Source organism: Astyanax mexicanus, chromosome 15, assembly GCF_023375975.1.
Source record: "Astyanax mexicanus isolate ESR-SI-001 chromosome 15, AstMex3_surface, whole genome shotgun sequence".
NCBI classification, from domain to species: Eukaryota; Metazoa; Chordata; class Actinopteri; order Characiformes; family Acestrorhamphidae; genus Astyanax; species Astyanax mexicanus.
The window spans coordinates 93,652-118,126 of NC_064422.1; the positions used below are offsets into that span (position 1 = coordinate 93,652).

General features: G+C 40.8%; 3 protein-coding genes across 3 annotated transcripts; 1 reads left to right on the plus strand and 2 right to left on the minus strand.

Annotated features, from left to right (window-relative positions):
• Nucleotides 1–4,570: 4,570 nt before the first annotated feature.
• Nucleotides 4,571–8,307, minus strand: LOC125781299 (uncharacterized). The gene is made up of 8 exons (XM_049465036.1): nucleotides 7,891–8,307; nucleotides 7,420–7,780; nucleotides 7,166–7,311; nucleotides 6,987–7,079; nucleotides 6,731–6,883; nucleotides 6,415–6,608; nucleotides 5,778–5,993; nucleotides 4,571–5,604 (listed from the first exon to the last, which is right to left on the minus strand). Exons 1-8 carry the CDS (start codon nucleotides 8,232–8,234, stop codon nucleotides 5,192–5,194), a joined length of 1,920 nt encoding a protein of 639 aa, XP_049320993.1. The 5' UTR covers nucleotides 8,235–8,307; the 3' UTR covers nucleotides 4,571–5,191.
• Nucleotides 8,308–13,262: 4,955 nt separating this feature from the next.
• On the minus strand, nucleotides 13,263–16,556 carry LOC125781317 (high mobility group nucleosome-binding domain-containing protein 5-like). The gene is made up of 4 exons (XM_049465064.1): nucleotides 16,376–16,556; nucleotides 16,243–16,300; nucleotides 15,129–15,733; nucleotides 13,263–14,080 (listed from the first exon to the last, which is right to left on the minus strand). Exons 1-4 carry the CDS (start codon nucleotides 16,553–16,555, stop codon nucleotides 14,063–14,065), a joined length of 861 nt encoding a protein of 286 aa, XP_049321021.1. The 5' UTR covers nucleotide 16,556; the 3' UTR covers nucleotides 13,263–14,062.
• A 681-nt stretch (nucleotides 16,557–17,237) lies between these two features.
• On the plus strand, nucleotides 17,238–24,241 carry LOC125781319 (cationic amino acid transporter 2-like). The gene is made up of 6 exons (XM_049465066.1): nucleotides 17,238–19,272; nucleotides 20,081–20,236; nucleotides 20,336–20,440; nucleotides 21,672–21,729; nucleotides 21,855–21,991; nucleotides 22,845–24,241. Exons 1-6 carry the CDS (start codon nucleotides 18,903–18,905, stop codon nucleotides 23,069–23,071), a joined length of 1,053 nt encoding a protein of 350 aa, XP_049321023.1. The 5' UTR covers nucleotides 17,238–18,902; the 3' UTR covers nucleotides 23,072–24,241.
• The last annotated feature ends 234 nt before the right edge of the window (nucleotides 24,242–24,475 follow it).

The following is a 24,475-nucleotide window of genomic DNA, read 5'->3' on the forward strand; positions in this document are numbered from 1 at the left end:
GTGAGACACAAATCTGTTTCGTAGGATGCCCCCTGGTGGAGAAACAAGCAATTTACTCCCTGCATCTCTCTGTCTGACGTAGTTCTGTAGGTGTAACCTACATGGGACCTACGTAGTTGTGATCGGCATCCCTTAGAATGGGGGGGTAGCCAAAATCTGGAGTCAATTTGACCTAGGGAACCCCGTGAAAAGTCGAGTGTCATTCTCCTCATAGCTCCCCATTCAAAATGTAACGAAAAAATACCCTGAGTTCTCGAAAACCTAAGTCCAAAATGAATGGGTCTTCTATGGCAGCCACAATTTCCGGTCAACCTAGACAGACCAATGAGGTACCGTTGGATGCGTCTTGGGCAGTGGAGTCCAGTGAGACACAAATCTGTTTCGTAGGATGCCCCCTGGTGGAGAAACAAGCAATTAACTCCCTGCATCTCTCTGTCTGACGTAGTTCTGTAGGTGTAACCTACATGGGACCTACATAGTTGTGATCAGCATCCCTTAGAATGGGGGGGTAGCCAAAATCTGGAGTCAATTTGACCTAGGGAACCCCGTGAAAAGTCGGGTGTCATTCTCCTCATAGCTCCCCATTCAAAATGTAACGAAAAAATACCCCGAGTTCTCGAAAACCTAAGTCCAAAATGAATGGGGCTTCTATGGCAGCCACAATTTCCGGTCAACCTAGACAGACCAATGAGGTACCGTTGGATGCGTCTTGGGCAGTGGAGTCCAGTGAGACACAAATTTGTTTCGTAGGATGCCCCCTGGTGGAGAAACAAGCAATTTACTCCCTGCATCTCTCTGTCTGACGTAGTTCTGTAGGTGTAACCTACATGGGACCTACATAGTTGTGATCAGCATCCCTTAGAATGGGGGGTAGCCAAAATCTGGAAGCAATGTGACATAGGGAACCCCGTCAAAAGTCGAGTGTCATTCTCCTCATAGCTCCCCATTCAAAATATAACGAAAAAATACCCCGACCTCTCCAAAACCAAAGTCCAAAATGAATGGGGCTTCAATGGCAGCCCCCATTTCCGGTCAACCTAGACAGACCAATGAGGTACCGTTGGATGCGTCTTGGGCAGTGGAGTCCAGTGAGACACAAATTTGTTTCGTAGGATGCCCCCTGGTGGAGAAACAAGCAATTAACTCCCTGCATCTCTCTGTCTGACGTAGTTCTGTAGGTGTGACCTACATGGGACCTACATAGTTGTAATCAGCATCCCTTAGAATGGGGGGTAGCCAAAATCTGGAGTCAATTTGACCTAGGGAACCCCGTGAAAAGTCGAGTGTCATTCTCCTCATAGCTCCCCATTCAAAATGTAACCAAAAAATACCCCGAACTCTGTAGAACCTAAGTCCGAAATGAATGGGGCTTCTGGGGCCCCTAGGTCAAAGGGTCGCCGAGATACGGCCCCTAGAAGGTCCGAAGGGTAGGCCCAGGGGCCAAATCGGCTGTCGGGTGACTTATGGGTACCAACGTGACGGTGAACATCGGTGACACATTGGTGAACTTTGTTCCTAACTCCATAAACCATGGCACTTGGATCCAATTCACCAGCTGATTGTAGTACGTCCTTACCTGCCGGCCAACCTAACGCCGTGCCGAGTCTGTAGGGGTACCCGCTCTAGACTCCGCCCACCCAGGGGGCCGGGCTTCGGATATGTGGTGGTCTATCCCAGGGATGCCCCCCACCGAAACTGGTGACTCTAAGACCGATTTTAGATTTTTTTTAGAATTTGTTATTTTAAACTGTTTTTTTTTGCCATGCACCTGGCTACAGACGTAAAGACTTAGGTTTTTCCGGCTTAAAGTGGCAAAATAACACTTTGGTGAACCCCCACGCTTCGGTGAACATATGTCCTAACCTCTGAACCAAAGGTCCTGGACAGTCAAAAATTTCTCCACCAGGGGGCACACTAGGGTTAGAGATTGAGCTTTTTTTTTATCAAAGCACAAAAAGTAAATGTAAAAAAAAGTAAATAGTATATATATGTGTGTGGAATGTCATTCTGTTTATGTTATTGAAATCTATATGCATTTTTTTTCTGTGTTACAGCCATCAGTCCTTTCAGTGTATTTGTCTCGTGCCAAAAGATGTTTTGTGATTGAGAAGCTGGCGGAGCTCAGGGCCTCCAAGCCCAACATCCCTATGGTGTCCTATTTAGACATAGGATACCAGCCGAATGTGGATGTCCCTGTTCCCGTCAGTGCTCAATCCCCTGCAGCGACCTCTTCAAAGGCTGCTGCTGCAACGACCTCTTCCAAGGATGCTGCTGCGGCAAATGCATTTGATGAAGTGGCCCCAGATGTTGGTATTCAGGAGCAGGAGCAGGAGAGAGGGGAGGAGGAGGAGGAGGACAAGGAGGAGCACAAGGAGGAGGGCAAGGATAAGGATAAGGAGAGTGAGGAAGGGGAGGTGGAAAAAGATGAGCCCTGCACCAGTCGAAGCTGCCAACGACTTGTGAAGAAGCTCAGGGAGCAGGTCAGGGCAGCACAGAAAGCCTCACAGGTTGCAGACAGAATCTGCAAGGGTGAATGTTTCAATCCTGACTGCCTACGTAAAGCAGAAGAGCTTTCCTCATTAATGTCATCTATGTTGAAGTCCCCAAATTTGCAGACTAGGAGAAAATTCTCCAGACGGGACACCTTTTCCAAGTCTGAAAACCCCAAGTATGGTATGTATTTTGAGTTTGTTGAATATACTAACATGTTTTTTATTTTTTTTCTATTTGTTTTAGTCCTTGAAATTCTTGTTTTACAGAGTCAGTCCTGTCCAAGTTTGAAGACCATTGTGTGGGATTCGACCCAAATCCCAAGAAAGTGGAAAACACCAAAACAGCAATCTCACACATCAGGAGATTTTTAATCTTCACTGGTGAGGGGAGACTGCTGCGTGGCAATTTCCTCTTTCTTAAAAAAACATCCTGTATCTCTGAGTAAGTTAGTATGAGGTTATATATTTTTTTCACAATGTATGAAGTCTTTGTTTATTGTGTTGTTGTTAAATGAGCTGCGTTTGTGTTTGTGTTTCTCTCCCTTTTCTCTCTTTTTAGATTTGCTACTCATCTTTCCCAAGACGGACTTCAGCCGACAACAATTCGTATTCATCTCCTCAACATAAAAAATTTCTCAAGTACCTTGTGTACATGCCTGCACATGAGACAAAATTGACGGGTGTGGATTTCCGCCGTCTGCAGATGGAGATCCAGGCCCGTTTGAAAGACCTGGGAACGTCTGTGGTGTCACACCGCCAGAAAGTGAGGAAACAACAGTCCAGTAAGTATCTTGTTAAAATACATGTTTTGCTATTAATTATGCAGTTTGTTTACTGTTATTTTGTTATTTAGAAACCATTCTGGACAAGCATGATGCCAGGAGTTTTAGGCAGGAAGTGAAGAAAATCCTTTCTCATAAAATCAGTAAGTGTATTTCCATTCATAATTTATACAATCGTTACAATTAGACAAGATGACTCACATCACCCACTTACTCTCCTAACACCTCTATCAAAACTAACTACTTCTAACCTCATCTCCTTCTTCCTCCTTAAGGCCCTATCCAAAGATGTTTTACCTTTAACTTCTATTATTTTGTACTTCAATATTGTAAGTCGCTTTGGACAAAAGTGTCTGCCAAATGTAATGTATTGTAATGTAATGTAATTTTTCTTTTTTGTTATATTTTTTATGGTTTTTCACAGAGCGTTTGGAGAGTAATCCTCGTCGCGAAATTCTGGACCAGATATTTGGCCTCATGGCCGGATATTTCATTTCCATTAGTGGCCATTTAGGAAATTTTTCAGACGTCTCCAATGCCTCTTCTGAATCAATCCCAATTCAGACCTCAGGAATATGTTATGTCCAGGGTACTGCCAACAGCCCTCCAAGGGATCTATTCATCCTGAAGACCCCCAAAAAGTCTATGGAGTCCATCGTGAGTCTGAATTAATTTTGTTGGTTTAATTGTAAACGTATACATGTATGAATGATATCTAATGCTAGAATTATTTTTGTCATGCAGTCCAATTACCACTTGATCGGGCAGGACCCATCACCTGGTCATTCATACCTGGGCCGTCCGGTTAAGGTGGCAGATGAGGATTTGGCCCTCCTGAGGTCTTCCCCAAGAGTCAAACTGGGCCGATTGGACGAGAAGCGCATTCCTCGTTTTCCCCTCTGCCCCCTTTCCTATGGCAAGCAAGACAGTACTAGCGAGGAGGAGGACAATGTTGAAGAAATGGTTGTAGAGCCTTCTGCAACTTTCTAATTTTTTTTTGATGCTTGTAAATATTTGAGGTTTAAATTGTTTTTGTTCCAATTATTGATATTTACGCAGTTTTATTGCCATGTTGTGCTTTAACTTTGATTATTACACAGTTGTTATTGTTGAGTATTTTCCTACTCTTTTGAACACATGTTGTACTTTACCTTTAATTCTTGGTTCAGATTTGACTTGTTGGAAAAGTAAATTGGATATGGCGTGGTGTCATATAGGTGTGTGTGAAGTAGATTGCTGTCCAATTCCAATATATTTCAACAACAAACAATTTATTAAAAATGAAAAACTGCACAAGTCAATATATCATTACAAATATATACATATATACATATAAGTAAAAAAAGTTAAAATGTTACACAATAACTTATGTTGCAAACTTAAATGAAAAATGTCCTCAAGTGTGTTGCTTTTCAATGGGTTCGTTGTTTTTTATTTCCATTACTCCCTCAGAACAATACAGCTACAGCTTTACAACCACTGCCTTCTCTTGTAACAGTTCCTTAAGTTTCGTTTTTGGTCACATGACCCATTACTGGCTACTCAGCTCTTAGTCTGGTCTTTTACTGCAATCTTCTGGTGACAAAGTGCAACAGCACGATTGAGCTAGATAACCCATACAACTCATAACATGACATCACAACAATAAATACAGAGAATGAGACTAAGGGAATAACATAAAGACAAAAATGGGGGGGTCCACTACACTTACACTATATACACATTTCAATTCCACAATGCTATATACATGTGCAAATAATATACAGTGTGTGTGTGTGTGTGTGTGTGTGTGTGAAGTATAGTAGGCGACAGTGTAACAGTACAGGTACAGAATGAGTTGTGGTGCAGGGTGAAGTAAAGTGCCGCGTGCAGTGAGTTCGTATGAGATGGCAGAGGGGTAGGTTGTTGTCCAGGACTTCAACTAGCCAACCAGTCCAGTGCAGCAGCTTCGCCTCCAAATCCCTCGTCGCAGAGGACACCGTAGTCCCAAAGAAGTTCCTCGTTGACTTGGATGTCCTTAAGCGCGAGGAAAATGGGATGCCATCTTGTTCCCTCTGGGAGTGGAAGTTTGAAAACGTGTGGCTTCACATTTGGACTTCTCCTTGAATGGTTCATCCGACGACCAAACGTGTCCTGGTGTGGGTGACACTGGCATGGAGAATGTTGGGCGTCTATGCAGACCTTTTCCCCACATCCCGCAAAGAAGAAGACGTAACAGGCTTCGTCGAACAGCTGTTCCATTCGCCGATTCCCTTCTTCCTGGGTGACGTACTCTCCATGGTAGTCGCACACCACCTCTCCTTTGGAAAAGGGCATCGTCGCAATCACCCCTTCAAAAGAGAATAAGACATAGTGGTTAGGGTGGTACTATTAAAAAGAATTCATGGTAAGGGTGGTAATATTAAAAATGTTAATGGTTAGGGTGGTAATATAAAAATTGCAAAAAAAAAAAATAAATATGACACTTTTAATAGAATCCTGGCATAACATCAAATGGCCTTACCTTTGTTCTTTGGTGGCCCAAAGTCTTTCAGGCAAAGTCCTTTCCAAGACTGTTCCTGAATACGGCGGATGATGTCCGGACTCTTGATGTGGTCCTTTACGGGGACCCAAGACGTGACCACATCCATGGCGCTTGGACAGTTGGCCGACCAGTTCTCAGCAAGGAGCAGATTGCGTACCCTGGCCTCTGCGGGGCGGTTCCTGAACTTGAACTTGTCTGTGAAAAATGGAGAGGACATTTTAGTTGGTTAGAACGTGAGTATGTGACAGAAATACACGTATGGGTTATTTTATTACTTGTGTAATAGAGTTTTGTTACTTGTGTAACAGAGTAGTAATAATTGAATTTATTTGTTGTTACTTTTTATTTGTTTTAATTAGCTTGGAGTGCCAGTTCCTCTGCCCAGAGGGTGGGTGTGGGGCCATTGTTGACAGCCTTCAGCGTCATTATGGCCAGCACCACCCTTATTTGCTGGTAAATACTTTTTTTTTTTGTTATTCAAATGTGTTATGTACATATATTTGTGTTAAAAAAATGTTTCTAAATTGATACAGTTTTTTTATTATGGCATCTTCTTTATATATAAGACTTGTTGCCCAGAGACTGTGTGTTGATAAAAGAGAGAGGAAGTCATTACCCAAGATATATTGGATGCGCTGTTCCCGCTGGACTGTCCTCCATTTGTTGCGAAAGTAACGGAGGGATTCCTGATCAAATCCACCGCCGACAATTTCCTCAGATGTGGGTGTCGTGGCATGAACAGTCACCGGAAACAGGTCAAGAAAACTAAGCCAGGTGGACTTAGCCCTCCGCTTCCTTTCAATCGCAGAGCTGAAAGAGACATTCACACATTATAAGAACACATATTGACAGCACTGTCTGAAACAACAAGCTTTCAATCATGCTCATATAAAGATGCCTTTTATTCATTTATGAAATGACACAAAGCTTACCGACTACCACTAGGCTCTTCAGGGTCTCCATCCGATGAAGAGGATGAAGGGGAGTGGTCCCTCTTCTGAGCCTGTGGCTGTCCAGTTGCCTGTCCCACAGCATGTGAGCAGGAAGGCTGCTCATCATCCCCCTCTTCAGAACCTGCAGCAGAGCTAAAAGATGGGGCGAGTGTTATACAGATCAATCCATGTGTAAAAACAACAACAGTGAAAAAACAACAGCGTTTGTTATATAAGATGCCTTGCTTAAAATTACCTCGGCTGGCAACTGCTGCTGGCAGAAGCAACTGCTGGCAGGGGGGCAACTGGGGCAACTGCTGGCAGGTCGGTCCCTGAAGCCTGTGGATACCTGTGTTAACAAAAGACACACAATGTTATTATAAAGCTATATGTGGAGCAGTGCTTTTGGATGAGCCTTTAATCTGATGGACTTACAGTTCCCATAGCCGCTTCATATCAAGCTGCAGATTAACCACAGGAGCTCCTTTCTGGCTGAGAAAGAAGCTGCCTCCATCGTGAACATCGGGGCTGGACTTTTTCACGCTCCATGACCTGATGTGAGCGAAGTACATCTCCAGCCACTGTATTGAAACAAAAAATAAAAAAGGAACATTATTCATTTAGTGTATTTGACAAACTACATTCAAAACTGAATTTTAAATTATACATCTATATTATACATCTTGTACCTCTTCCTGTTGGGGAGTCAGACTGATGTCAAAGTGGTCAAGGACAATGCCACTGGCTGACGGGGTTCGAGCTACCCAATGCTCTACCTGTATGGGTGAAAAAAATATATCTTCATTAGCCAGTTTGTATTTATAAAACATTTGAGAGAAATGCAAGGCATTAAGGACAGCAAGAAAAGCTACCTTGAAGTTCAGCACAGCACTCTCTGCCAGTTGATGCAGGAGTATCGCCTCACAGATGTACCGGAACAGTGTCTGCAGACTCTCTTCCACCTGTTGTCCCATTCTCAATCTACGACTGATATCGAGGACGCCAGGTTTCGCTGACTCGAGTACTCGGTCGTAGTCGTGCGTTGAAGATCTATCAGAGAGATAAACATGAAAGACAGGAAAAAAAAACACATTAGAATAGAGACATGAAAATAAATATGAACTTTTAACTAACAGTGCTATTTAGAAAGTGCCACTCACTCGTCAGCAGCAGCCAAGTCCAAGCGAGTGGCCATGGGCACGTTCGGACTGCTGGCCCTCAACTCTCTCAGGAGAGTAATGGCTTTGATCCTCTGTGCCGTCTGTATGTATCTATCCCTGGCCTGGTCGGACAGGTCCCGGTGGCAGCTGGTCAGATGGCGGTCAAGACGAGACTTCTGATACCCACATCCCGGAACAGGACACGGAGATGTCAGGATCGACACTTTCTGATTCGCCAGCTGAATCAGGATCTTCTTCTCCTCTACGTTTTCCACATGATGTACTGTGGAAAGGTGCGCAGAGATGGAGGACAGCACCTTCTGGCAAACTGGACAGGGAGCCATCTGAAATAAATGAGCACATTTTTAAACATAGGACAAATAATTTGTGCTATCCAGCGCTTTGGAGTAGGTGGAGTAAGTGTATTTTACGCACGTACCAATCAAAAAATAAATATATAAAGCCAGGCAGACACTGTGCGATTTTTGTAATCGGATGCGTTCTGGAGAGCTCAAACAGCACGTTTGAATCGTTTGTCGTGTATGAACAACGCCTGCGATTCATCTGCACACACTGTACGGTCCGACTGACCTGCTGCGACGGGGGAGCTGACACTGCACGTCTAAACGCAGCCCGTAGGCGGAGCTTTCTTTGCGTACAAACTCTCGCTTCAACACAACGCCTTGCAAAATAAAGCGCTTAGCTTTGCTTATTTGTGCCCTGTTGTGCGCTGAAAGTCCACGGAAGAGACGTACATGGACTCGCAGGTGGCTGAGGCGACGTGGACTCTACGGGTTGTCCGTTTTACAGAAGGAGAGCGCATAGAAAAATGACTGCGCGTCAGGCTGCGAAAGAAACACCAGCAGCTTAAATAAAATAAAATAATTTTATTTTTTATTCTGTTTATTGTTTATGTAAAAACTGGTTTTGCAACACTGAATATTAAACAAGCAATAGGTTATTCACACTGGATAGGGACCCTCATTTACAGTGCCGCTGAGCATTAACAGTTTAAAAGGGATTAATAATATATATAAAAAATAGGAATAAAAACTGACATTTATTATAGACGAATAAAATATATACGTAAAAAAGGAAAAATAGGACCTTAAAAAAAGATCATAAAAATTGACATAAAAGGGAAAAAAATTATATCTTATGAAGATATATATTTAATGATTTGATTAATAAAAGAAGAAAAATAATTTAAATGAATAAATAAAAAATATAAAATATAAACTCATTAAAAATTCGTTTAAAATAACCCAGGCTTTCTGCAGAATAATAGGGCTGGACCCGAATATTCGGGTATTCGGATATTCGTTCGTTGAGTAGGTATTCGGTTTTTAATTTTGGTATTCGGATATTCGTTTTTTTTCTCCTTTCCAGAGTTCCACCTCACTCTAACCACTTCTGTTTTCGCGGGTCCCGTCAGAATATCTTGCGCGCGGGACAGAACTGAACTGTTATTGGCTGGAGCGGGAGTTTAATCCAGACGATGCGGGAGCAAATTAATAAATAGTTAAGAAAACTGTAATAATTGTAAAAAAAAAAACCTAAAGAAAACTCTCAACGCGCAGGATGGACCGACACACACACGCACACACCGATGGTGTTTGGACTGGGGTAAGGAACGGGACCACACTATTCAGCGCTGCTGTTTTAATAAATATATAAGTAAATTTGAAGCATTAAATGTAGTTTATTTAATTTATATTAGGAACGTGGGGCGGGAGCGGCAGAAATGTGTATGTGGCGGGCGGGCGCGGGATTAAAAGAAGCAATTTTTTTGCGGAGCGGTAACGAGACAGAAACGCGGGAGCGTGGAAGAGTGGGTTTAAAAATCAGTCTCGCGCAGACCTCTATTATACATGATAAAAAAAAACGAAACTGATTTATATAATAAAACGTAAGGGGTAATGTGGCAACAGTAGGGGCTAAATCGGTTACAAAAGCCTGGCCTACAAAAATGATGTCTGAACGAATTTCCTCTTATCTAATATAATTTAAAATGGTTTAAAAATATAAAATAATTTCTAAGCAAACGAAATATTTAATATTGAGCTTATAGCCCAAGTGCAAAAATACAAAATCAGTAATACGGCTATGCCCTGCACAATCCTTTAACCGAAATAGACCAAGTACAATAACGTCATTAACAATGACTTTCCTCTACTCTAATATAATTTAACATGGTTTAAAAATATAAAATAATTTCTAAACAAACGAAATATTTAATATTGAGCTTATAGCCCAAGTGCAAAAATACAAAATCAGTAATATGCCCTGCACAATCCTTTAACCGAAATAGACCAAGTACAGTTTACAATGACTGTCCTCTAATATAATTAACAATGTTTAAGAATATAAAATACTTCCTGAACAAACGTTTTTTTTTGTTTGTTTTTTTAAGCAAATAGCCTAAGTGTGAAAACACAAACAGCAATTTACTGGGCTGGCTTGCGCAGCGGAGAAACCGTGCAGCAGCAGCCTCCTAGCCTGCTTACGCAGCGGATAAGCCGCGGTGTGGGGCAGCAGAAATTCTGGGATGAAAACACAAAGAAATCTGGGCTAAAAACACAGAAAAAATATGGGGTGAAAACACAAAAATATGGGGGATAAAAACACCAAAAATCCGGGGTGAATATGTCTCGTCTGTCAGAGCAAATTGAACATTTTTCAGTGGATTAAAGGGGCAGTGATTTGCTTTTTTTTATTTATTTTTTTTACCTCTTTTTTTAAAAACGAATATTGGAATATTCGCTTCGAATCAGTGCCGAATATCCGGAGCTCAAAAAACGCTATTCGGGCCAGCCCTACAGAATAATCAAAGTTTCAGTTAGTTTCAGTTTCAAATCATGAAAACAGCTCACCAAAACCTCAAACTATACTTTATATTTGACAATATTTACTTACAGGTCCTTTGCTTGTACTTACAGGCCCTTACTTATTTTTATTCAACTGAACTGAGTTCCTGTAGCCTCGCGCTGAATTCAGCTCCGTGCTGCGAAAGAGAGCGAGAGAGAGGCGCAGCGCATTTTGTCTGATTTATCTTGATTAATTATCAGTACATTTATTAGCTTTAGTAAGTTTAATAGCACTAATTTTACTACACTTCTCCGACCTTATTTATTAAAACGTTTATTTTAGAAGACAGAGGTTATTATGCAGGCAATGCCGCGCGCAATGCCACGCGCTGCGCTAAGCTGGCTTTGCGTGGCTAATATTCTGGAGCACTGGACGAGATTTTAATTAATAAATTAACATATTTATAATTTTAATAAATTTGCCCTGGCGAAAAGAAACGAATTATAAAATATAGCTTTATATTTCTGTGCATGTTTTAAGTTTTATATAATTGACGGGCAGCACCAGAGGCTGACAATGTGCTTTATTTTTCAGATATAATAGCAAAGTGAAATAAAATAAATTTATGTTTGTCAAAGATATTTTCTCTTTTAATTTTTCTTTTCAAAAACTCCAGCTATTGACTGAGAATAAGCATCTGTTGAAATTCTTAAACAGCAGAATGCCTGTGTCTGCTATATTAAGCTATAAGTCTGTGTACCGAACATAAATATAAATCCTTATAACTGACAGAAATAAATATGACTAATAATTATTTATAGTTACTGTGCAGATTTTTGGGAAAACAGGTCGTGACGTTAAGAAATCGGCCCGCAAAACAGCTCACACTGTGAGACAAGCGACCAAAATTTCTGGCATGTCAGAAATCCCTGGTTGCGTCCGACTGCTCATTCGCAGCTCGTATGGGCAATTAATCGGACATCGCTTCCCCTCTCACACTGCACGACAAACGACGCACGATCAAGCAAAAATTCGGCCCGATCATGAAATTCAGTCGCATCCGACCAGATCGGGCTTAAAATCGGGCTAAAATCGCACAGTGTCCGTCTGGCTTAAGTTAACCGAAACTCATGACAACAACATCTTTTGAAACACACATTAGGTTACTTAATGTCAATCCATACCTTGAGTCAACCTGCTTTCTATGGTGTACACTTAAAAAAACTTGCTTGTTTTAACTAGCTTTAATCATAGTTACACAAGGTAACTTGCATTTTGACGTTTCAACTTGCCTGCTCAATTCAGCTTCATTTATTCTGCATTTTCTGTTTAGGTAGCATCATAATCTATATTAGTGCTATAGGTAAACTTTACTCACCGGAGATTCTTGATCCTTGCTCGGCAACGGAGAACAAGCAGTCGGCAGTGTAGAGCTTCAACGGTGTGTTCCTGGATCAGCAGTCTGTAGGGAAAGAAGTGAACTAATGAAGAAGTGTGCTTCCACTTATACCTGTATAATGGGGGGCAACCAATCAGGCTGCTGCTTCTTGCCGACATCAAGTTAGCACATGCGCAACCTTATGTATATATAAAACAATGTCATTGATGTTTTGATTCACTGAAATTTGCTTGTTTTTCTGGTTCCATGTTTTACCGTTTTATTGTGTTCTCATTACCGTTATGGCTCTAAAATGTAAAAAAAAAAAAAAAAAAAGTTTCACATCTTATCATAACTTTTGTTCATTTTACTATAGTATATCCCTCACTTGTTGTCACTTTTTTGATCAAACATATTCTAAAATCATGTCCATCAATTAAAAAATTAAAATATATTTTACAAATGTTGTTTCGGTAATGAGTTTCTTAGCTATAAATAAATAAAAAAACAAGATCAAAGTAATTGTCAGGTACTGTGCTGTTAAGTTGATGGGATATGTTGTGGAAATATGAAATTAATCATCAAAAAATGTTTTGAACCGTTGATCTAGCTTCTTCATTTACTGTAACGGTGATGAGAATTATTCTGGATCCTATAAGCTTCAAATGATAAAATTCTATTTAAAAAAATATATATATTGAAAAATATTCAAAATAGTAAAATACACATTCTATTTTACGTTCTCAACTTGAAAAAACGCTGCAATGAGGTGAAAAACTTTTTTATGTTAATGTGAAGGTCTTAGTGAGAATCACCCTTTAGTGTCGCGCTAGAGATAGGATGGTTCAATAGACAACAAAAAGTATTAGTATTGTATATTTTAAGTTTTTGAATAATAATAATAATAATAATAATAATAATAATAATAATAAACCTTATACACCCACATAAAGGGCATTACCTTGACTTACCAATTCTCCGCATTAAAACCTATTACCTATTTGAATATAATTAAACTCATTTTACAAAGTTATTACTATGCAATTACTTTATTAATAGAAGGACAAAGAGACATTTCTTCAACATTAAAAGGTTTATTGCAACAGATTTTATACATATATATCAATTGTATTTTATATATATTTTATAATATATATATATATAATATATATTTATATAAATGTATTTTATATGACGCGCACGCACACACCCACATGCACGCACGCACAAACATCCACGCACACACAGACACACACACACACCCACGCACACAAACACACGCACACACACATCCACGCACACACAGACACACACACACACCCACGCACACAAACACACGCACACACACATCCACGCACACACAGACACACACACACACACCCACGCACACAAACACACGCACACACACATCCACGCACACACAGACACACACACACACCCACGCACACAAACACACGCACACACACACCCACGCACACAAACACACGCACACACACATCCACGCACACACAGACACACACCCACGCACACACACACACGCACACACACATCCACGCACACACAGACACACACACACACACACCCACGCACACAAACACACGCACACACACATCCACGCACACACACACACACACACACACATCCACGCACACAAACACACGCACACACACATCCACGCACACACAGACACACACACACACCCACGCACACAAACACACGCACACACACACCCACGCACACACACATTCACACACACCCACACGCACGCACAAACATCCACGCACACACAGACACACACACACCCACGCACACAAACACACGCACACACACACCCACGCACACAAACACACGCACACACACATCCACGCACACACAGACACACACACACACGCACACACCCACACACACGCACAACACACACGCACGCACAAACATCAACGCACACACACACACACACACGTTATTGGGGCACAGCTTCTCTCCTCTTCACAGCTTTGTTATTTTCTGAAAATAGACACAAAAAAAAAATGTAGGTAAGTATATAACAACTAGAAAAGGCAAAGTTCATTCACAAACTTTAAGTTGGCTTGTCAAATAGTTACTAAGTTGTGTAGTGTGCCCGGTGTGTGTAGTATGGAGAATGTGGTGTGGAGTGTGTGTAGGGTGGGGGCTGTGGAGTGTGGAGTGTGTGGGGTGTGGAGTGTGTGTGGTATGGAATTCGTGGGGTGTGTGGAGTGTGTGGGGTGTGGAGTGTGTGTGGGGTGTGGAGTGCGGAGTGTGTGTGGGGTGTGGAGTGTGGGGAGTGCCTGGTGTGTCAATAGAGTGTGTGGAATGGGGTGTGGAGTGCATGGGGTGTGTAGAGTGTGTGGTGTGGTGTTTGTGGGGTGTGTAGTGTGGAGTGTAGTGTGGTGTGGGTGGAGTGTGTGTGGGGCGTGGTGTGCTGTCTGGGGTGTGTGTACTGTGAGGTGTGTGGTGTGGAGTGTGTGGGGTGTGCGTGGTGTGTGTGGTGTGGGGTATGTGGAGTGTGTGTGTGGTGTGGGGTATGCGGTGTGTGTGGGGTGTGGAGTGTGTGTGTAGTGTGGGGTGTGGTGTGGAGTGTGTGTGGTGTGGGGTATGTGGAGTGTGTGTGTGGTGTGGGGTGTGGGGTATGCGGTGTGTGTGGGGTGTGGAGTGTGTGTGGTGTGGGGTATGTGGAGTGTGTGTGTGGTGTGGGGTGTGGGGTATGCGGTGTGTGTGGGGTGTGGAGTGTGTGTGTAGTGTGGGGTGTGGTGTGGAGTGTGTGTGGTGTGGGGTATGTGGAGTGTGTGTGTGGTGTGGGGTATGCGGTGTGTGTGGGGTGTGGAGTGTGTGTGGTGTGGGGTATGTGGAGTGTGTGTGTGGTGTGGGGTATGCGGTGTGTGTGGGGTGTGGAGTGTGTGTGTAGTGTGGGGTGTGGTGTGGAGTGTGTGTGTGTGGAGTGTGTGTGGTGTGGAGTGTTACGTATATAAAAATGAAAGGTAATTATATAACAATGAAAGTTAAGTATATAATAACACTTAAAGTTAAGACTCACGTATCGGTTGAGTTCTGCTTTAAGCAGGGCAAGCTTCCTCTCCAGTGTCCTTCTTTTTCTCTTGCAGGAGAAGTTGCTACACTGGAGAGGAGCTTGCCCTGCTTTTGGCGCCCCCTCCTCCTTCAGCTGCTGCTGGCCCCCATCCTCCTCCACCTCCTCCTCCTTCTTCACCACCTGCAGCTGCTGCTGGCCCCCATCCTCCTCCACCTCCTCCACCTTCACCACCTGCAGCTGCTGCTGGCCCCCATCCTCCTCCACCTTCACCACCTGCAGCTGCTGCTGGCCCCCATCCTCCTCCACCTCCTCCACCTTCACCACCTGCAGCTGCTGCTGGTCCCCATCCTCCTCCACCTCCTCCACCTTCACCACCTGCAGCTGCTGCTGGGCCCCATCCTCCTCCACCTCCTCCTCCACCTTCACCACCTGCAGCTGCTGCTGGCCCCATCCTCCTCCACCTCCTCCACCTTCTTCACCACCTGCAGCTGCTGCTGGCCCCCATCCTCCTCCATCTCCTCCTTCTTCACCACCTCCTCCTCCTGGCCCCTTGGCCTTGTAACTGTAGCCCAGGAGTCCTCGCCAAATAATTCCAATGCAAGAGTGTGAGTCTACAAAGAAGAAGGAGAAGAAGAAGAAGAAGAAGAAGAAGAAAAAAATAGTATTAATTTAGAACCATTTGTTTAACCCTTGTGTGGTGTTCATATTTTTGTCACTCGTTTACTTTGTTACTTGTATTTAATTCAGCTAAATTAAGCAATTCTACATTAAAATGCTTTACACATGCTCGCTTCACCTAAATTGCAAGAAATATAAACAGCTTACATTGTTAATATTTGCCCTTTACCTTTTTTATGTTACATTTCTTTTAAAAAGTGCTACTCTTTTTTTATTAGTTTTTTAATAAAATGTAAAAGAAAATGAATTAAACTCAAGATTTGAGTAGAAAATTTGTTTAGTTTCAAATTTACAAATGAAGCAATGTTTATTAGCCCTTGGCTAAACATACTGTATGTAATATAAATGCGCAGGGACAGAACACCAGAACACCACACAAGGGTTAACATAAATAAATGTACATAACACATTTAAATAACAAAATATATATATATATATTTACCCAAAAAGGCGATAGCTGGCCAGAGTATAGGTGACGTGTTGCATGTGTCCTCAGTATACTACACAAATATAACAATTAAGGGTTAGAATTAAAGGTAAGTATATAACAATTCAAGTAATAAAATAATACTTACTTTCGAACTCGCTGCACTATTGTGGTTACGCCATGCATCATGGCCAAATGGATTTCCACATTGGCACATGATGCATTGCAAAACCTGCACCTTGTTGTTAGATTTTGCATTTCTGAAAAAAGAAAAAAGAAAAAAATGAATAGATAACCTGTTAAAAGCTAGCAATGGACCTAGTCCCATATCACACTACATTACATCGCATTACCATTGTTCCTAACTAAAACAAGCGTCAAACGAAACGTTAGTGTCATTTCTAAAATAATAATAATAATAAAAAGTAATAATAATAAAAATAGACCCTTTTTAAACATTGTTCCTAACTAAAACAAGCTTCAATCATAACGTTACAGTGTCTAACAGTACTCCGTTAACCAAATTTACTGTAAATTAGACATTTTTCTCCTGAAATTGACTTACAATAGTCAAATTTGCACCGCAAAGCGCTGTACTTACTTTCTGTCTCTCCAACACACCGACTGCGCCAAAATAGTGGTTTCCCGCCAGGTAGATGGTGCGTCACGTCACGTGGCAACCAATCATGCTGCTGCTTCTTGCCGACGTCAAGTTCGCACATGCGCAGTAGCGCAACCTTAAAAAAATTTAGCTTTATGTGCGTCAATGCGTTTATATTGCACATAAATAGCGTTTTAGTTTCGCGCTAGACATAGGATGGTTCAATTGACACCAAAATCAGTAGCTAACATCGTAACATTTGTCCGATATAGCATACAATTTTAGTGATTTTAGGACTTACTGCGGCCGAAATATTTAGGTTTATTTGCGTCAATGCGTTTATAATGCGCATAAATAGTTTCGCGCTAGAGATAGGATGGTTCAATAGACAACAAAAAGTATTAGTATTGTATATTTTAAGTTTTTGAATAATAATAATAATAATAACAATAATAATAATAATAATAATAATAATAATAATAATAAACCTTATACACCCACATAAAGTGCATTACCTTGACTTACCAATTCTCCGCATTAACCTATTACCTTTTTGAATATAATTAAAATCATTTTATACTGTCGTTACTATGTAATTAATGTGCTTCGGTGAACACATGTCCTAAAAGAGTATAATACCGTTACTTCTGCATTTTAGACGCATTGAGGCAAATAAAGCTAAATATCTCGGCCGCAGTAAGTCTTAGGGTCACCAAAATTGTATGGCATTTTAGGACCAATTGTCCGATGTTAGCTAGTTAATTTGGTGGCTATCTGACCATTGTACCACCCACGCGGCCCTAAAACGCTATTTTAGTTATTTTAATATGAGTAGCGCTAGCCGTGACGTCACCTAGAAATTCGGAACCTTCACTGCGCATGTGCGAACACGCTCCGTTATGTGCCCCGACATGCCTTTTTCCGCTCAGTTGGTGAGGAGGAGACGAGAGTGCAAGTAAGTAAAGTGCCGTGCGGTGCAAATTTTAAGTCGATTTCAGGTTAGAAAATGTCCGATGTAAAGTAAATCTGTTTAACGGAGCACTGTTAGACACTGTAATGTTATGTTTGACGGTTAGGGTTAGGAAATTAGGAACATTGTTCACAAAAAGGTCTATGTTTACCGAACATATATTTCTTATTCCGCTAATACTGGTAATGTAATTCGATGTAATGAGATCTTTGGTTAGGGAGTTGGGGGATTTGTTTACTAAAGTGTCTTAGTTTACAAAGGTGTATTTTTCAAGTTTTTCTAATAATGTTAATTAATATGTAATTATCGGTAATAAAAGGTTTATTACGGCGACTAGACGGACAGATTGACACATTTCGAGTTTCCTGAGATCTTTGGTTAGGGAGTTAGGGGAAATGTTTACCAAAGTGTGGATGTTCACCAAAGTGTATAATACCGTTACTTCTGGATTGTACACGCATTGAGGCAAATAAAGCTAAATATCTCGGCCGCAGTAAGTCCTAGGGTCACCAAAATTATATGGCTATTTAGGACCAATTGTCCTAAAGTTGGTGAGGAGGAGAGAGAGAGAAAGTAAGTAAAGTGCCGTGCGGGGCGTCTCAGTAAAGACACGAAGCCAGGATAAACTCTTGGGTTGAGGCATTGTTTTAAATGCGGCCGGTAGCAGAGATTCCCCGGATCGGGCGGAGCTTTTGTTTTGGAGTTTGCTGAACTGCTGAGACGCATACACACACAACCAAAAAGGTCTATGTTTACCGAACATGTATTTCTTATTCTGCTAATACCGGTAATGTAATTCGATGTAATGTAATGCAATGTGATGTGGGATTTTTTTTTTTCATTTTAGAAATGGAACACAGGTGTCTCCTGTAGCGGTTTTCTATTGTTTGTGAGGAGTCTGGTTCGGCAGGGTGTATTGATTGATGTATTAATTGATTGATGTATTGATTGATGTATTGATTGATGTATTGATTGATTGGTTCTGCAGGATGTCCTGTAGCGGTTTTCTGTGGTTTGTGAGGAGTCTGGTTCGGCAGGGTGTATTGATTGATGTATTAATTGATTGATGTATTGATTGATGTATTGATTGATTGGTTCTGCAGGATGTCCTGTAGCGGTTTTCTGTGGTTTGTGAGGAGTCTGGTGAGGAGGAAGCCGCTGGAGCCGGATGGCGAGCAGTCGGATTTCCGGCGCTGTTTGACGACGCTGGATCTGGTGGCGCTGGGGGTGGGCAGTACTCTGGGGGCGGGGGTGTACGTGCTGTCGGGGGAGGTGGCTCGGACCGTGGCGGGTCCCAGCATCATCATCTCCTTCTTCATCGCCGCCGTGGCCTCGGTGTTCGCCGGGCTGTGTTACGCCGAGTTCGGCGCCCGCGTCCCCAAAACCGGCTCCGCCTACCTCTACAGCTACGTCACCGTGGGCGAGATATGGGCTTTTATCACCGGCTGGAACCTCCTGCTCTCCTACATCATAGGCAAGCTCAGAAATGCACCCCGGATACACATTAACCCCTTACAACACAATCACCCTTTAGCATATATTTATATATATGTACAGGGGTTGGAGAATGAAACTGAAACACCTGTCATCATTTTAGTGTGGGATTGTAGGTTTCATGGCTCAATTGGAGCAGCCTGGTGTTCAATCTTCATTAATTGCACATTATTGCACCAGTAAGAGCAGTAAGAGTGTGAAGGTTCAATTATCAGGGTAAGAGCACAGTTCTGCTCTAAATATTGCAATGCACACAACATTACGGGTGACATACCAGAGTTCAAAAGAGGACAAATTGTTGGTGCACGTCTTGCTGGAGCATCTGTGACCAAGACAGCAAGTCTTTGTGATGCATCAAGAGCCACGGTATCCAGGGTAATGTCAGCGTACCACCAAGAAGGACCAACCACATCCAACAGGATTAACTGTGGATGCTGTAAGAGGAAGCTGTCTGAAGGGGATGTTCGGGTGCTAACCCGGATTATATCCAAAAAACATAAAACCACGGCTGATCAAATCACGCAGAATTCAATGTGCACCTCAACTCTCCTGTTTCCACCAGAACTGTCCGTCACCACAATCAATTATTGTGCTCTAAAACCAGGTGTTCCAGTTTCATTCTCCAACCCCTGTATCTAATATGAATATAATATAAATGAATGAGTGCAGTGATTGAGGTTGGAGTTGTTGTTGAGTGCTGGAGCTGAATGATTAACAGGTGATAAAGTTGTGTCAGTGATTATCAGTGATCTGATTGGTTGATTTTATGACGGGCTGTAATCCTGCAGGAACCTCCAGTGTTGCCCGGGCCTGGAGCGGCACCATTGACGACCTGATCGGAAACGTTATCGCTAATTATCTGAGTCAGCACGCCGCCATGAACCTCCCCGGCCTCGCCCCCTACCCAGACTTCTTCGCTGCTGCACTCATCATGCTGTTAGCAGGCAAGTATATACCTATATACCTCATATACAATTAATTACTAATTACTTATTGAATGTTATTAAATATTTTAAATTAAATTAATTATTGTGATTCATCAGGTATCCTCGCGTTCGGAGTGAAAGAGTCTGCGATAGTGAACAAGATTTTCACGGCGGTGATCGTGGTCGTGCTGCTATTCGTCATTATCTCTGGATTCATCAAAGGTGATACTGGATATGTACACACTGAATAATACATCGCGGATACTAAGTAATTTATATAAAAACGTAATAATTTAATGAATAGTAGATACTAAATAATTTGTAGTAGATACTAAATATTTCTGAGTGGATACTGAATAATTAATAAGAGATACTGAATAATTAATAGTAGATACTAATTAATTCATAGTAGATACTAAATATTTCAGAGTAGATACTGAATAATTCATAGTGGATTCGGAGTATTGCAGAGTAGATACTGAATAATTCATAGTGGATTCGGAGTATTGCAGAGTGGATACTAAATAATAAATAAGAGATAATGAATAATAAATAGTAGATACTAAATCATTTATATTGGATCCTGAATAATTAATAGTAGATACTAAATAATTCATTGTGGACACTAAATAGTTCATAAAAGATACTGAATAATTCATAGTGAATACTGAAAAGTTCATGGCAGATACAGAAGAATTAATAGTAGATACTGAATAATTAATAGGAGATAATGAAAAATTTATAGCAGATAATCAATCATTTAAAGTGGATACTAAATAATTAATAATAGATACTGAATAATTCATAGTAGATACTGAACAATTTTTAGCGGATGCTGAATAATTTATAGTAGATGCTGAATAATTCATAATAGATACTGAATCATCTATAGGAGATACTAAACAATTCTTAGTAGATACTGAACAATTTCTAGTGGATGCTGAATAATTCATAGTGGATATTGAATAATTCATAGTAGATACTGATTAATTCATAGGAGATACTGAATAATTCATAGTGTATACTGAATAATTCATAGTGTATACTGAATAATTCATAGGAGAAACTGAATAATTCATAGTAGATACTGAATAATTTATAGGAGATACTACATAATTCATAGTAGAAACAGAATAACTCATTGTGGATATTGAATGCTTCAGAGTGGATACTGAAAAAATTGTAGTAGATACTGAATTTATTAACTGTGAATACTAAATAATAAGAAGTACTCAGTAATTTATAGTAGATACTGAATAATTCATAGTGGACACTAAATAATTTAGAGTGGATTCTGAATAATTTATAACATACACTGAGCAATTCATAATACATAATATATAGTTGAACGTGCATACTAATTATTGTATAGTATTTACTGTGTAAATCATATTAGATACTGAATAATTCACAGTGTGTACTGAATAATTAATGAGATATGTGATTAATTCAGGTGATATTGCGAACTGGCAGCTAACTGAGGAGGACATCATCAACGCCACAGTCTCAGTGTAAGAGTTTCTGTTTTATATTAGATCTTTAGAAATGTATAATATTAATGTTCTTCTGTAATGTATTGATAATGCATTGATAATGTATTGATTATGTATTGTATTGTGTATTCTGCTCTCTATAGAAACTCAAGTATAAACTCCACTGTTCCGGTGAATTACGGAGTGGGAGGATTCTTCCCGTTCGGGTTTGAGGGAACGTTAGCGGGAGCCGCTACCTGCTTCTATGCCTTCGTGGGATTTGACTGTATCGCCACTACAGGTGAGTCTACCCTCCTTTATTCCTATATATATTATCAATCAATCTATCTATCAACCAATGAATCAATCAATCAATCAACCTTTATTTAAACTCAGTTACAGTTACATTTAAACTGAGTTACAGTTACATTACAGTGTAGCTGAGCCAATAAAAAGACCCAGCATTTTAATAAAGTTATATAAGATCATTTAAAATAAGATATAAAACAAATTCAATAAAAATAGTAGGAATTGAGATACTGAATAATTCATAGTAGATACTGAATAATTATTAAGGGATTCTGAATAATTCATAGTAGATGCTGAATAATTCATAGTAAATCAGATTGTCAAAGAAAAATAATAAATAAATAAAAAGATATAATAAGATATAAAACAAATAAGATAAAAAAAAAGAATTTAGTAGGAATCATAAAATCATAGGTTTTAAAAGTTAACTAAAAATTAAACACGACCAAAACAACAACAACAAAAAGTGTAATTAATTAGTGTAAAAGTCAGCGGGTAATGCTAATGCTGCTCCAGCAGTGCTAGCCTGGGTTAACAGCAGGGTACATGCTGATAATAATAATACTCAACTCTCTCAACAGGGAAAGAGCTAGCGCTTAGCACTGTGGTTAGCGGCTAATGCTAATGCTGCTCCAGCAGTGCTAGCCAGGGTTAACAGCAGGATACAGGCTGATAATAATAATACTCACCTCTGAACAGGGAAAGACCTAGAGCTTAGCGCTGTGGTTAGCGGCTAATGCTAATACTGATGATTTTTAGGGATATTAAAGTATGTTTAATTGCATGTTATAGTCCGTAAAATACGATTATTAGCATTCTTTCCTGGATTTCTCTCTCTTCTTCAGGTGAGGAGGTCCAGAACCCCCAGAGGTCCATCCCGATCGGTATCGTAGCTTCTCTGCTCATCTGCTTTGTGGTGTATTTTGGCGTGTCTGCCGCTCTCACGCTGATGATGCCGTACTACCAGCTGAGCGTTCAGAGCCCGCTGCCCGTAGCCTTCACCCACGTGGGCTGGGATCCGGCCAAGTACGTTGTAGCTGTGGGATCACAGTGTGCGCTTTCCACCAGGTAATACTGCTCTTAAATATTACATACACTGACATAGCAAAGTCAAGTCATTGTTTTAAAATTATCTTTTTACTTTCAAATTCTGCACCCCTGCCATGAAAAGCACCCTCTCTCGGGAGAAGCTGCAGGTTCTTTTTTCCTTATTTCAGCGTAGCTTAGAACAGTATCTTGGGTATTTCCATTTTCTAAGTGCAATTAAAGCTTAATAGACGTGGGTACGCTCCCGAGAGAGGGTGCTTTTCCTGGCAGGGGTTCTGAATTCACTGGCTTTACACACAAGGTCAGTGATGAGAACAATGAAACGCAACAATAACAATACATCACAATATACTGCAATAAAAACGCCTTCTGGGTAATATAGTGTTCTGCTAAAAGACTGGGAAGGTTTGGGTATTGTTGTAGAAAAGAAAATGTAAGATGGGTCCACACCCACCCCTCATCCAGGGTACAACTCCCCTACGTGTTCGTTTTGATAGAGAGTCGCAGACAGGTGGAGCGGAGTTGAAAGCAAACCAAGTATTTATTACAAAGTACTGAATATTCAGGAGAACCCACACATGAAAGACCGTCTAACAGCCGTCCCAGTAAAAGTTCTGAACCCCTCTGATCCGACTCCATGTTTATACCCCAAAATGACGTGAAACCTGCTGATGAGGCGTTGCTAACGATTAGCTCATGTTAATATGCATAATTTCACGTGTTAGTACTCAAGATTCACATGTCTGACCGGACCACTAGTGTTTGGCCTTGACTGTGTCCAGCCGGACAGTGTGATATTGTTTCAGTAATTAGACAGTGCCGCCCTCACTATGTGCGTGCGTCCTCCTCCCGCTTTGATAGGTGAAGGATTTTACACACAGAGAGAGAAAGGACGCACTGTTCATCCCGAAGTCTCCTTTGTATCAATTCAGTTCATACAGAGTGCACTAGCTGATGATTGATGGCCGTTAGTCTGAGACATGCAGTGAACGAAATACTTCAAGCATGAGCTACACAAGTCGCACAATGAATTTCATATGTTATATGTTAATGTGTTAGTAGCGCGTGGTTAGACCGCCATACAATAGATCCTATGTGTTAGTAAATGCCTTATGTATCATGTGGGTTAATTTGTCATAATAGAGTCTGTGTTAGTCACATGCCTGATCAAACAATGTTTTACTATATATGTAAAGAATATATTTTGATTATTGGTTAATCTTCTATATAAATGTGTATAAAATACACTGTGAGTAATAAAAATGATCAAATATAATGTGAGTATTGGTTAATGCGTATAAAATACAAGGTTTCACACAATGATTATGTAATTATAGATACTAAGATAAGTAATCATAATTGTAAGATATTTGTCAATTCACCCAAGGTAAAATAAGTATCTTTTCAGTATGTAACATTTAGATAAAGA

What these genes read in the sequence shown, in the direction of transcription:
- LOC125781319 (XM_049465066.1), top strand. Translation starts at nt 18,903, where the DNA reads ATGTCCTGTAGCGGTTTTCTGTGGTTTGTGAGGAGTCTGGTGAGGAGG. An exon ending in TATCTCTGGATTCATCAAAG is followed by an intron (nt 20,441 to 21,671) that starts GTGATACTGGAT and finishes TGATTAATTCAG; the next exon opens with GTGATATTGCGAACTGGCAG. An exon ending in ATCAACGCCACAGTCTCAGT is followed by an intron (nt 21,730 to 21,854) that starts GTAAGAGTTTCT and finishes TGCTCTCTATAG; the next exon opens with AAACTCAAGTATAAACTCCA.
- LOC125781299 (XM_049465036.1), bottom strand. Translation starts at nt 8,234, where the DNA reads ATGGCTCCCTGTCCAGTTTGCCAGAAGGTGCTGTCCTCCATCTCTGCG. An exon ending in AGCAGCAGTTGCCAGCCGAG is followed by an intron (nt 6,884 to 6,986) that starts GTAATTTTAAGC and finishes CCCATCTTTTAG; the next exon opens with CTCTGCTGCAGGTTCTGAAG. An exon ending in TGGGCCACCAAAGAACAAAG is followed by an intron (nt 5,605 to 5,777) that starts GTAAGGCCATTT and finishes TCTCTTTTGAAG; the next exon opens with GGGTGATTGCGACGATGCCC.
- LOC125781317 (XM_049465064.1), bottom strand. Translation starts at nt 16,555, where the DNA reads ATGGGACTAGGTCCATTGCTAGCTTTTAACAGGTTATCTATTCATTTT. An exon ending in ATAGTGCAGCGAGTTCGAAA is followed by an intron (nt 16,301 to 16,375) that starts GTAAGTATTATT and finishes ATATTTGTGTAG; the next exon opens with TATACTGAGGACACATGCAA. An exon ending in GCCAGCTATCGCCTTTTTGG is followed by an intron (nt 15,734 to 16,242) that starts GTAAATATATAT and finishes TCTTCTTTGTAG; the next exon opens with ACTCACACTCTTGCATTGGA.